The sequence below is a fragment of the Gorilla gorilla genome, chromosome 9, assembly GCF_029281585.2.
Source record: "Gorilla gorilla gorilla isolate KB3781 chromosome 9, NHGRI_mGorGor1-v2.1_pri, whole genome shotgun sequence".
Lineage (NCBI taxonomy): Eukaryota > Metazoa > Chordata > Mammalia > Primates > Hominidae > Gorilla > Gorilla gorilla.
The window spans coordinates 51,258,653-51,271,345 of NC_073233.2; the positions used below are offsets into that span (position 1 = coordinate 51,258,653).

Consider the following 12,693-nt stretch of genomic DNA (forward strand, 5'->3'; position numbering starts at 1 on the left):
GCATCCACTTATTTCCAATATCTGATGCTGCTGATGATAGCTCCCATGGTACTGTGAATTCTTACAACCACCTTTGGCTTCCAAATTCATCATCACAGTTTTCCAAGGAGAACTTAGCACCTTGGAGAGGGGGGTGACTTTCCCAAGGTCTCCAGGGAGCTGGCCAAGGCGGAAACCAACCCAGCCTCTGCAGAAGCATCAGTGATGGGGTGAGCATGGCAGGTGTCACTGGGCTGTCCTCTTCCAGGACAAATGAGCCAGTCAATGGGATGGGGGCTCACAGAGGACAAAGAAAAAAGGGAAATGAGGTTAGTTCAGGGAAGTTGGGACACCACAAGGGGTGAGCCCATTCCCAGCCAGGGGACAGCATTCAAAGGGGCTGGAGCTCCCTGGTGGGGAGGAGGCAGGCAACCGCCAGACATTCCCCCAGAGTTCAGCATCTCCTCCTTGTCTCTGGGTTGGCCTATGTCACCCATGTTTCTCATCTCAGCCTCATTGTCCAGACGGAGATGAGGCAGGGAATGGTGATATAGGGGACCAGGACTGGGATGCAGCAGGGGAAGAGAAGCAGCAGGAAACCCATCACCCCGTCCTTGCTTCCCTGAGCCCTGGGGCTGGGTATGGGGTGCAGGCCCTGAACTACAAAGCTGGAAACAGCTTGAAATCTCCCGAGAATGCTCGGCCTTGTCACTGGCATCTCCAAGCCTCAGTTTCATTCTGTAAAAACCACTCACCTGTGTGCCCGTGCTTATTTGCACCTTGCACTCCCTGGCACTTCCCCGGCACATAGTAGCAACTCAGTGTACATCTACTCAGTGGATGGTAGATGGCTGAGTGGGTGGATTGAGGGAGGAAGGGAGGGATGGGTAAATGGGGAGGAATCTTTCACCCACCACCCCTTCACTGACCCCAGTGAACCCGTGGTAGCCTGCCTCGTGGGCTGTTGTGAGGATTCATTGTGATCACACAGGAAGAGAAAGCACTTTCTATAAAAGCCACTTTTGACTCTGACCCCTGAGTTTGGATTCCAGCCCCATCACTTACCAACAATGTGATGTTGGACAAGTCAATTCTCTCTCTTCTCCCATTGGACTCAGTTTCCCCATTGTACTGTGGGGATGATGGTGTGATACCTACTTCATAGGGTTGTTCTGAGCATTTCATGAGCTCACGCATGTCAGCACTGTACCCCAAGTGCACGGAGTACCTGAAGCTGGTGCACACAGATGGGGCAGGCAGTTGAAGGGCCTGTCACATATGTATGTTTAGGCCAAATAGGGGCTCCAGCTCCCGGGGCTGTGGCCATGTCTCAGGAGGGAGGCCTCTTCTCCTGCCTTTCCATCTTCCCGTCTCTACCTCTGCACTCCCCCAAGACTAGCCTTCACCATCCCCTTCGCCACGATTCCTCTCCCCTCTGCCCAGAGTTATGCCGGTGGAGTTAGTCCTCCCCACTGTGGGTTCCCCAGCCCTGCTGTTATCTGCCTCCTTGTCTCCTCCAAGCTACCACCACCACCACCACCACTCACCTGTGTGCCCATGCTTATTTGCACCTCACACTCCCTGGCACAGCCCCTGGCACATAGTAGCAACTCAGTGTACGTCTACTGAGTGGATGGTAGGTGGGTGAGTGGGTGGGTTGAGGGAGGAAGGAAGGGATGGGTAAATGGGGAGGAATCTTTCACCCACCACCCCTTCACTGACCCCAGGCAGGCTCGTACTTGGAGGGATTTTGAATAGGCATGGATATCTCTCCCTTCCTTCCCTAGGAACACCCCCATAGCCCAGGCTTCCCCAGGTCCCAGGTCTTCCTGGGACTGTCCTCTAACCCAAAGTTTGAGCAGGAGCTGGCTGTGGAATTCCCCGCAGGAGTGATAGAACAGGAGTCTCCATATGGGCCTGTTTTGACTTCTGAAATCGAGCCCTCATTTCCACTGCTGGGAGCTGGCCCTCTGAAGGAACCTTCTCACAAATCCTTATGCAAAGCCAAGAAACACTTTCCAGCATTAAATCTCTCTCTCCTGGGAGTCTGGGTTTTGGGGGAGGAAGTTGATGAACAGGGCCCTGCTGGCACTCTCTCTGCTGAGGTATTGTGGATGCCTGGGTGGTATCCATGGATGCAGGTTACTCACACCCATCATCTCCTCCCAGGCCATCAGCCTCATGTGCAGCCGTGTCAGCATACATGAAGCCTATGCTAGAATCTGCAAGTCTATTAAAGATGTGCCTTCCAAGGCAGCACCTGCAAAGGCACCCAGGAGCTGCCATCTGGGCAGAAGGCCACTCCCCCGCTGGAGTGGCCTCAGGTGCTGAGAGCTTTTCATGAGCTCTAATGGGCCCAGATTAGCAGGACACTTGCCCCGAGTGTGTGTATCTGGAGGGCGGGTTTTCATAAACAGCTCCTTTCATGGGGCTGCTCTTTATTGACTTCCTGTAGTAATTGAATATTTTCTCTTATTGGACAAGCTGGGCCGATAAAAGAAATATACACAAGCCTCGCTGACGGGAGAGTCTGTCCTGCTGATGCCTGAAGAACTGCCCAGGTGACACATTGGCAATTGCCTCTCCCTTCTTAGCGTACCTCTGCCCTATCACCTGACACTGTCCCATCTCCACTCTGATCCTTTCCAATCTGCCTGTTTGCTTCTGTGTCTCCTTCGGTCTTTCCCTCTCTTTCTGACTTGGCTTTGTGTATTTCTCTGATTTGCTGACTCCACTGTCTCTTTTTGCTCTTTTCCTGCTATACATTCATTCATTTATTCATCCAGATATATAATTGAGGACCCACTATGTGCCAGGCACTGCTCCAGACACTAGAAATAAGCCAGTGAACAAAACAAGTCCATGCTTTTATGAAACATGCATTCTAATAAAGACAGATGCATGCTCCCAAAATAAATAAGTAGCACATAGCGTATGTGCTGTATCCACAGGGCACTGGGCTGGGCTTCCAGGTTCATATCCATGACTAATTAATTGGTTTTGGAACTTGGCCAAGCTCCTTTTCCCTCTCTCAGCCTCAGTTTTCTCATTTCCAAAATGAGGGTATTGGGCTAGATCGTGCTTCCCAACCTTTGACGATTAAGAACTTTTATTGATATGCTGGTGACGTAAGTTACACAAGAGCTGGATCTAAGTCAGCACTTACACAAACAGTAGTGTCAGAAGTTTACCTGAAGTTCCCTTGAAATCCTTTGTCTTAATGTGTTTTCTGTTGCTATAACTGAACACCTGAGACTGGATAATTTATAAAGAAAAGGCATTTATTTCTTACAGTTCTGGAGGCTGGGAAGTCCAAGGTCAAGCAGCTGCACCTGATGAAGGCCATCTTGCTGCCAGGGGACTCTTTGCAGAGTTCTAAGGCAGTGCAGGGCATCACATGGCAAGGGGGCTGAGCATGCCAAAGTGGCTTTTATAATAGACCCACTCTCAGGATGACCAACCCACTCCTGTGATAACCCATTAATCCATGAGTGGATTGATCTAGTCATGAGGGCAGAACCCTTGAGATGCGATCACCTCTTAAAGGCCCCACCTCTTAATCATGTTACATCTGGTATTAAGTTTCAATATGACTTTTGAATGTGTGTCACATTCAAACCATAGCATCCTTAAACACCTGGTTTTGTTTTACACAAAACAGTTGGCTGCATCTGAGGGTCATGTTGTATTAGACACCCATCTGTAAGCACAGGACCTTCCCATGCCCAGATGAGGGTTGCTGTGACAGGCACATGAACCTTCAGACCACAGGATCCACAGAGCAGATCCTGAGGCAGATGTCACATGGAAGGACAGGGAGACCACAGCACCTAAACTGCTCTCCAGTGCTTTCCGGGTACAAACAGGGAGTGGAATTCCCACTAAGTCAAGCTTGCCTCTGATGCTGACTCCTGCATTTCATCCCTCTGAGCCCCAGGATTTAAAGAATTTTATGCACCAAATAGCATGTTTGTTTTTGTTTTGCAAAGTCATACAGACATGGTGGCCAGATATTCTGAACAACCCAATAAACAAGGTCCCCACCTGGGGGTAGTCTAATTGCTCCAAAACCCAAGACACTTGCCCCTTGAGTCAGCCCATGGTGAGAGGTTGATGTCTGAGATGTTATTTGAAATATTGAAAATAACTTTAGGATGTTGCTAGTCTCAGGAACCCAGTTTGAGCACCATTGAACACAGTCACTCTCCCTGCTTCAAAATCCTCCACCCCAGAGTCCTCCCCTCTCCTGAGGCTGAAGCTGATGTGCCTGGTGTCTAGGAGAGCAGCTGGGAGGAGCTACCTTGTGGCAGGGCAGGAGGGAGGAACAGAGCCCAGAGCCAGGATGGAGCCACCATGTGTCAAGCGCTGCATGAGGGACTGTACCTCTCTGATACCATTTCATGCTCAGCACAATTTCTAGAGGAAGTCAGCATTCCTGTCCCCATTTTGCAGGCATGAAAGCAAAGGCCTGGAAAGGTTATGTAGTTCACCCATAGTCATGAGGCAAGAAAGTGATAGACCGGGTCCCACCTGACCCTACAGGCCCCACCCACACTGCTACTCTCCCTTCAGGGCCCCCTTAGCTCAGGGAAATGGTGAGACTTTGATGGACCTCCCACCACTGGCCCCAGGGAGGGCATCATGTCCCACAGGAGACAGGCCCACCATCTCCTTCCTAAGTGCCGCTTTTTTGAGCAATAACAAAGCTCTTGGACCTCATAGTCTCAATTTTCTTCTCGCCCCACCCTCCAGAGATTCTCCATGGTTCTCCTCCCTTTAGTAGTAAGTTAGGAAACTGTGCCGTTGAAGTTGACTTCTAGAAGTCATCCATGGATGGGTGGAGCTAACAGCCAGGCAGGGATTGGAGGTCCCATGTGTCTATCACTCTAGTCTGACCAATTGGCTATGGAGGTGTGTCCCCACATTCAGAAGGTCTCTATAGGGGATGGAGCAGGCAAGCCCTGGTCTCTAGGCTTCAGCCTGGCGGTGGGTGATGGCCTGGGAGGCTGTCCCCACTGGAGAATAATGGGAGATCAAATGACATAGGTGGTGTGAAGACAGGTCTGCACTTTGGAGGAGGATGGATGAATGGGGCAAGGGAATTCTCATTCATTGAGAATGCTGATTAGGAGTTGTGGCCCCAGATTAAGACAGGCGTGGGTTCAAATTCTGGCTCAGGCACTTCTGTACTGTGTGACCTTAGACAAGTGATTCCACCTCTCCGAGCCTCAGCTCCCTCCTCTGAAAAATAGAATGACATTACCTACTTCCCAGAGCTTTACAAGGATTCAATGAAATTGTGTGTGTTCCCTGGCACATAGTAAGAACTCAGTGTATGCCAGTGGTTACTATTATTAGCTACCATGTGCCAAGCCCTGTGCTCAGTATTTTCCATACAACGTGAGGAAGGCTTTTTTTTTTTTTTTTTTTTTTTTTTGAGATGGAATTTCACTCTTGTTGCCCAGGCTGGAGTGCAATGGCACGATCTCGGCTCACTGCCACCTCTTCCTCCTGGGTTCAAGCAATTCTCCTGCCTCAGCCTCCCGAGTTGCTGGGATTACAGGTTCCTGCCACCACCCCCAGCTAATTTTTGTTATTTTTAGTAGAGACAGGGTTTCGCCATGTTGGCCAAGCTGGTCTCAAACTCCTGACCTTAGGTGATCTGCCCGCCTCAGCCTCCCAAAGTGCTGGGATTACAAGCGTGAGCCACCGCGCCCGGCCGAGGAAGGCATTGTTTTTATCCTGACTTTACAGAGAAGGAATTCAGTTGTATGCAGTTTAGTAACTTGCCCCACCAGCTAAGCTTGGCAGAGCTGGGACACAATCCCCTGTTGGGCACCAAAGCCCTCTTTTTACTCATCCACCCTGCTCTGAAACTGGAACCCGGGCCTCCATATTCTTCACCGGCCCCCAGGCTCACATCATCTATTTTCCTACCTGACTCACCTTTGAGGTTGTGGGAGGCTCTTCCCAGGAGACACGTCTCCTTTGATTGCATTTGTCTGGGAGCCCAGCACTCCGCAAGCCCGGGCCATGAGATGTAATCTGCAATGAATGTGGTACACAATAAATACAGGTAGTCCGTTTATGAGCTGCCATATTTATTACACCCCTTAATTGCTAAAGAGCCAGAGCCGGCTGAAGCTGGATCCTACCCTGGAGAGAAGCTCTGCCTGGGTGGGCAGAGGGAGGGATGGCAGAGCCTGGCCTCCTGCACAGGACTACTCAGCCTCTCGCTGTTGTGGCTGCTCTGCCTCCAAAGGCCCATTCATCCAAGTCAGGGCCTGGCAGAGGAAACAGTCAGGCCATCAGATTCCTGCTCTGCCATTTGACACAAGAAGGCACTGAGGCCAGAGACAGAAAGTGATTTGCCCAAGGTCACACAGCAGTGACTTACAGAGCAGAAGCCTGGGCTCCAGACTCCTAGGCCAGTGCTCCTTGTGCCCAATTCTCTGCTTGAACATCTGCTCCTGGATCAGGTAGAGCACAGGATCTGGAGTTGGGTGAGTGGTGGTTTTGAAGCCCAGTCTGTGCATACAAGCTGTGTGATACTGGCCAGGTTACTTGACCCCTCTGAGCTTCAGTGTCCTCATCTGTAAAATGGGCATAGTACGTCCTGCTTTAGGGGCTTGTTGAGAGATTAAAGGCAGTCAGTTCTGTGGAGTTGGCATGTGACTGGCCATGAGTCAGTGCTCAATAAATGTTCTTTCCTATCCTCTTTTCCCTTTCCAAAGGGCACAGGGTGACTGAAGATGCATGGAGCTGAAGTCAGCCAAGAGCTGAAAGGAGAGACGGGTCAGAATAGAAAGCTCTGGGGTGCAAGGCATTGTCCTGGGTTTATGGTCTAACAGGGAACAGCAGGCCTATGAGTAACCTATGAAGGCAGAGTTAGGTGTAGACGTGATAAGAGCTGTCCATCCTGCTCTGTGCAGGTGCAGTGGGGAGCCCTTTACACTGGACGTTTTTATAGGTGAAGAAACTGAAGTTCCAAGAGGCTAAGTCACTTGCCCAAAGACACAGAGGTAGAAAAGGTGATGGGCTGGGATTCGAACCCAGTTGTGTCTGACTTCAGAGCCCATGCTTAGGACCATGCTGGTTGGATGCAGGTTAGATGTTCCTTCTAGAAAGTCAGGGATGATGTGAGGGATGTGGCTGGCAAGCTGGCCTGGAAATGGTATCCTGGGGGACCGTTCTGTAGGAAGAGAGCCTGGGCTTGGTGACGAAGGAAGAGCCAAAGGCCCCATAGTCAGTGATGATGGTTGAGATGCTTAACAGCCAGTATGCACTGGCATGAACCAACCAGAAGAGATGGTAGCCAGACAGCAGGACAGCCATCCCTATGGGTCCCCACTGAATCTCAGCCCTGCCCACTGCCCTCTGGGAGGGCAGGGCCTGGAGAAAAGGAAGGGATAGGTTGTCCTGGTGCCTCCCATCCCAGGCAGGCACAAAAGCAGGCAGCTCTAGGCTTTCAGGCCTCAGGAAGACCTGAGGAGAGAAGGGTGAGCAAGCGGGGCATTAGGAGGGCCTGTCCTGGGCTGTCCTCACCCAGGAGAGGGTACAACAGAGAGAGGAAACGGAGCACAGGAGAACACGACTGTGGGTTTGAATCCTTGTCGCTCCAGTCGCTCCACTTTCTAGCTGTTGGAGGCGAGGAGGATACGAATGACTGGAAGCATGCCTTAGCCCGGCACCAGGCTTCCTTCACACTGCTGAATTAACACTCCCTATGTGGAGGGTTTCACTCAGTCCAAACCATGTGCAACCCTACTGTGTCCCAGGAGGGCACAGCCACGATTCTGCTCCTCTGGGATTCACCAGGAACACTGGCTGATGATGTTATGGTATATATTTTGGTGGGGGCAGTGGTGGATGTCAGCAGAAGCCATGGGATACTATACTAGGGGAAGGCACTGAGCTTGGCTTGATGGGGGCAGGAGGGGGGAATCAGGGAAGGCTTCCTGGCAGAGGTGATGCCTCTGACGAGTCTTAAAGGATGAATAGGAATTAAGTGGGACTGGCGTAGTTGGAAAGGCAATCCAAACAGAAGGGATCAGCATGAGCAGAGGCACCAAGTAAGCCTCAGGGACATACCTCTGGGGGACTCTCCTTTGATGGTGGTGATAGGAAAGTCAGGGCAGGAATAACAAGAGGTGGCCATGGTGAGTCTTGGAGGTCCTGTGATCTGTAGGAGGCAGCTTGGTCTCCTGTAGAGGTTGGGTTCCGGCAAGAGAGGGCTGTGGTGACATGTGCTTTCTGGAAAGCTCCTTCTGGCAGCAGGGAAGCACTGGATTGAAGGGGAAGTAGGGAGGCCAGTCCCAGCCCAGAGGCTGCAGCCATGTCTGGATGAGAGAGAAGGCCAGGAGCAGGGCTGAGGCTGGAGATGTTTCAGAGACCCCTGTGATAGAGAGGATGATGTCATCCGATTTTACCTCCGAAGGCAGATGGCATGTCTTGAATTCAGGCCATGCTCACTGAAGTAAAGACAAATCTGCCCCCCACCCCATCACACACACACCATCCTTTGTCCTTCCAAGCTGGACTGCCTGGATTCCAATCTTGGCTTCACCACTCACTAGCTGTGACCTCAGACAAGTCACCTCGCCTCTGTCTGACTCAGTTTCCACCTCTGGAAAATAAGGATAATAAGAGTATTAATCTCATGGGTTGTTATGAGTTAGTAAATGTAAAGTATCAGGACGGAGCTGGCACATAGTAAATGCGCAATAAATAGTATTATTTGTAGGGGTGGAGACTTGGGTGGATGATCTCAGGAAAACCCTGATTTCCCATTACCCCAACACAATTTAAGAGAAACCCTTGGGGCACTGTTGGAAGGACAAAGGCTTGGAGCCTGGAGTCCCTGGGTCAGGTTCACCCCATGATTTTTTCCCTTGCATTCCTCACCAGGTAACTTGGTGCCTCAGTTTCCCCCTCCTAGTAAGATAAGAAGGAGGATGTCCCAGGTGGGCTCTGAGTGTCTTCCCCTCCTGACTTTGATGCTGAGTGGCCCCGCCTGTGCCTCCCCTGCTCAGCATTTTTCCAAGTTGCAATAGGGACCAGTAGAGCAGCAAGGAGGAGGTGTCCCTTTAGGGAGGAAAGCCCTCCAGCCCCAGGGCCAGTGCCGAATCCAAAGCCGATGTGCCTGTCAGACCTTCCTCATGGGCTCCAGGCACCTTAGCCATGTCTGCCTGGCAAAGCTCAGCTGGTGGACAGACATCTGGCACCTTGGCAGAAAACAGCGAGAGGAGGGATGCAAGGCACCACCCCTGAGACCAGGAACATTTCCTGTGTCCACTCCCCACCAGCTGGCTCTGTCTGTGCTCCTCTCTCCATGGATTCAAATGCACTTAAAAACAAACAAGCAAAAACTCCTCTAGCTCAGACCAAAATGCAGCCTGGAGTGGTGCTGTCATCACTGATTAGGAGAGGGGTGGAGTGGCCCAGCAGGTGAGAGGCAGGCACCGCTCTGCTCCATCTGTTCCTTATGATACGAGGGTGCTGGTCTGGCTGCTGAGGAGAGTGTTGGATTGTGGTTTTGGGCGAGGAGGAGACAGAGTTGCTGAGGCCTATTATGTGCCATGGGCCTTGTCAGTGCTTCCTACAAGCTGTGTGGCCTTGGACAAATCCCTTAACCCTTCTGAGGGCTGGGCTGATGGAAGGATGTGTGGTCATCAGAGTACATACCTCCTTGGTGGTTACAAGGATTAAACGAGATAATATGCACAAAACCCTGGGCACAGTGCTGGATCCCCAAACAGTGGCTATGATTATTACTGTTTTCCTGACTTCATTTTAAATTGACAAATAATAATTGTATATGTTTATGGAGTCCAATGTGATGCTTTGATACACATTTTACTATTATTAATATTAATCATAAGCCTCCCAGAAACCCTTTGAGTCAGACTTAGCAACCTTATTTTGTGGAAGAAGAAGATAGAGTCCAGCCATGTCCTGTGGGAGGAAGCGGGAGCTGCAGAAAGTAATCAGACACCATCTCCCCCACATCCATCCACACCACAACACATACTCCCAGAACCCTTTGCACCAAGTCCTGTCATGGAGGTACAAACCCCCTGCTGGAAGCACCTGCAGTGCCGGCAGCTCAGGACTGGCTTGAGTTCTGGCCCTTCCCCTTACTAGCTGTGGGACATTGGACATGTCGTTTTCATTCTGAGTCTCGGTTTCCCCACCTGTCGCATGGATCTCTAATCCCTGCCCTGAGTCTCTCCTCAGAGCCATTATGAAGAAAATGTGAAAATAATGAATATGGAATGTAAACATGTCTTGTGCACCTTGAAGTCTGACTCATGAGAGCAGATGCTGTCAGCTTCCCCTGGGGGATGGGGGACATTTGCATCTCAGTGCAGCCCCGGCTGTGCCTGGCAAGCAGCGGATGCTCAATCAATGTTGGCTGAATGGAATTGTGTTCAATGACTTGCTGCCACGGGTATACTTTTAGGTGAGGACAGGAAGGGCTCCCAGGGAGGTGGGATGCTGGAGGTCTCAGAGTAGAGGTAGCCAAGGCTCAGGGAGGCTTTGGCCCCAGAAGCAGGTTTTAGATCCCCAGGTAGGCTGCTCTCCTTTTCCCTGCAACACCTCATCTCGCTGGCACCAAGCAACCGCCCTGGTCTGTTCTGTGGCTGGAGGGTGTGTGGGATGGTGGGAAGTTTGTCAGGCCTGGCTTCTGGTCCAGGCTCTGGGCCTTGGTTTTCTCATCTATGAAATGGCCAGCTCACACCTGCAGTAGAGCAACAACGTGAAGCGGGACTGCTGAGCACTTACCACGTACCCGACAATGTGCTAAGCATGTTACTGTGGGATTTCAGTTCATCTTCACAACACTGCTAGGAGGAAGGTTCTGTTCCTAATCTCCGCTTTAAAGTCGGAGAGAGCAAGACTCAAGAGAGGTAGAGTAATTTGCCCAAGGTCACACAGCGAATGAAAGCTAGAGCCAAGGCTGAAACCCAGGCAGGCTGGCTCCAGCATGCTCATCTCTATCATCGGCCTCCATCTTCTTCCAGCCTTTGCAAGGGTGGGGCTGGCTGCGGGGAACCCCTGGGGAGGGGCTGGGGTTCTTCCTGGGTGGGGTCCCCCATCGGGAAGACTGAGGTGGCCTTGTATTTCTAGGTGGAGCACCATGGAAGGCGACTGTCTGAGCTGCATGAAGTATCTGATGTTTGTATTCAATTTCTTCATATTTGTAAGTATTCCTGGGTCTTCCCAGGCCTCTGCTGGGTGGGCAGAACTGGCTGCTGCTTTGAAATAGTCACACTGGGCTGAGTCCCTGGGGCGAGCACAGGGGCCGGCACTAGAGGCAGGGGTACGTGCCAGCCAGGCTTTCATGGAAGGGGGCCCCCAGCTGTGCCCACCCCACTCTGAAGAGCCCACCTTCTTAGGAGAGACATTTTACACAAGCCCTGGGGTGGGTCAGCCCCTCTCGAAAAGGTGGAGGGGACCTAGGTCCGGCCACTGTCTTGGGATCTGACCCCTCGTGGAGAGTGGGAAAGGAGGGGATGGGGGTGATCAGAGGGCAACAAGAGGGAGCCCCACCCAACCTTATCTCCCTGAGCAGTTGATGGACTTCAGACCTGGAGGGGCCGAGTCCATGTAGCCACCGGATATAATCAGAAAGCTCTCTGGGACTGGAAGACCTGCATTCAAATTCCAGTGCTACATCTTAGCAGCTTGTGATTTGAGACACATTTCACCTCTCTGAACCTCAGTATCTTCATCTCTTAATGACCTTCCTCAACAGGCTTTTTGAATATTAAGCAAGATTAGTTTACAAAGTACCCTGGATGTGGGCAGTCCTCAATAGCTTAGCTCCATTTCCATCCAGCCTACGGATTCTGTATATGAAGGGACAGAGCCCCGGGCATTCAGGTGGCCGGCCCACCTGCTGGTGGCCCACCCACCTGCTGAGCCCACCCACCTGCTGGTGACCCACTGAAGGCTCTGCTCAGACTCATGGCCCCTCCCAGGAGTAGAGCTGTGGCCCTGGATTCTTGGGCCCCCACAGACTTTCCTGGTCCAGCCTCAGGCTTTGATCTTAGTACAGCCAAGACCTGGGTGAATAAACCTCCACTCATGTCCTTCAGGGCAGGCTCTTGAAAGAGGGGTCCTCTTTCTGGCCAGGACTGACTGTCTGTCTCTCTCAGTGTCTATCTTTCCCTCTGTATCTCTACCTCTATATCTTTGTGTCTTTTTAAAAAATATACACTTCAGCAACTGTCTTAGCTTCTCTTCCCTGCCTTATAATCCTAAAAAGCCTCAAGCCTTGCAGACTTGAATTCTAGACCCAAGGTCACCACCTTCCAAGCCGGGTGACCCTGAGCCAGCTCATCCTTCCTCCAGCCCCAGTGTTCCCACCCGAAATGGAGCTGGGCCCTCCTTGAAGTGTTTAGCATGCAGTTGCTGAATCCCCAAATCTCCAACAGCAATAAGGAGGCACAGATTTTCCTGGAGGTTGTGTGGGAGACCAACGAGAGAGACACAGGCTGGGTGCAGTGGCTCACATCTGTAATCCCAGCACTTTGGGAGGCAGAGGCGGGTGGATCACCTGAGGTCAGGAGTTCGAGACCAGCCTGGCCAACATGGTGAAACCCCATCTCTACTAAAAATACAAAAAGTAGCCATGCGTGGTAGCGGGTGCCTGTAATCCCAGCTACTCGGGAGGCTGAGGCAGGAGAATCATTTGTACCTGCGAGGCAG

The 12,693-nt window shown here is 51.6% G+C and overlaps 1 protein-coding gene across 5 annotated transcripts in view; it reads left to right on the forward strand.

Annotated features, from left to right (window-relative positions):
* TSPAN18 (tetraspanin 18) overlaps nucleotides 1-12,693 on the forward strand; it is a 203,874-nt gene that overhangs the window by 169,240 nt on the left and 21,941 nt on the right. For 4 of the 5 annotated variants that reach the window (XM_055354714.2, XM_055354715.2, XM_031015852.3 and 1 more), the window contains 2 exons: nucleotides 2,464-2,540; nucleotides 11,110-11,182. In XM_055354714.2, coding sequence (XP_055210689.1) covers nucleotides 2,521-2,540; nucleotides 11,110-11,182 — 93 coding nt within the window. In that variant the 5' untranslated portion in view covers nucleotides 2,464-2,520. The remainder of the gene's footprint in view (nucleotides 1-2,463; nucleotides 2,541-11,109; nucleotides 11,183-12,693) is intronic. The other variant, XM_031015854.3, reaches the window with a different exon arrangement.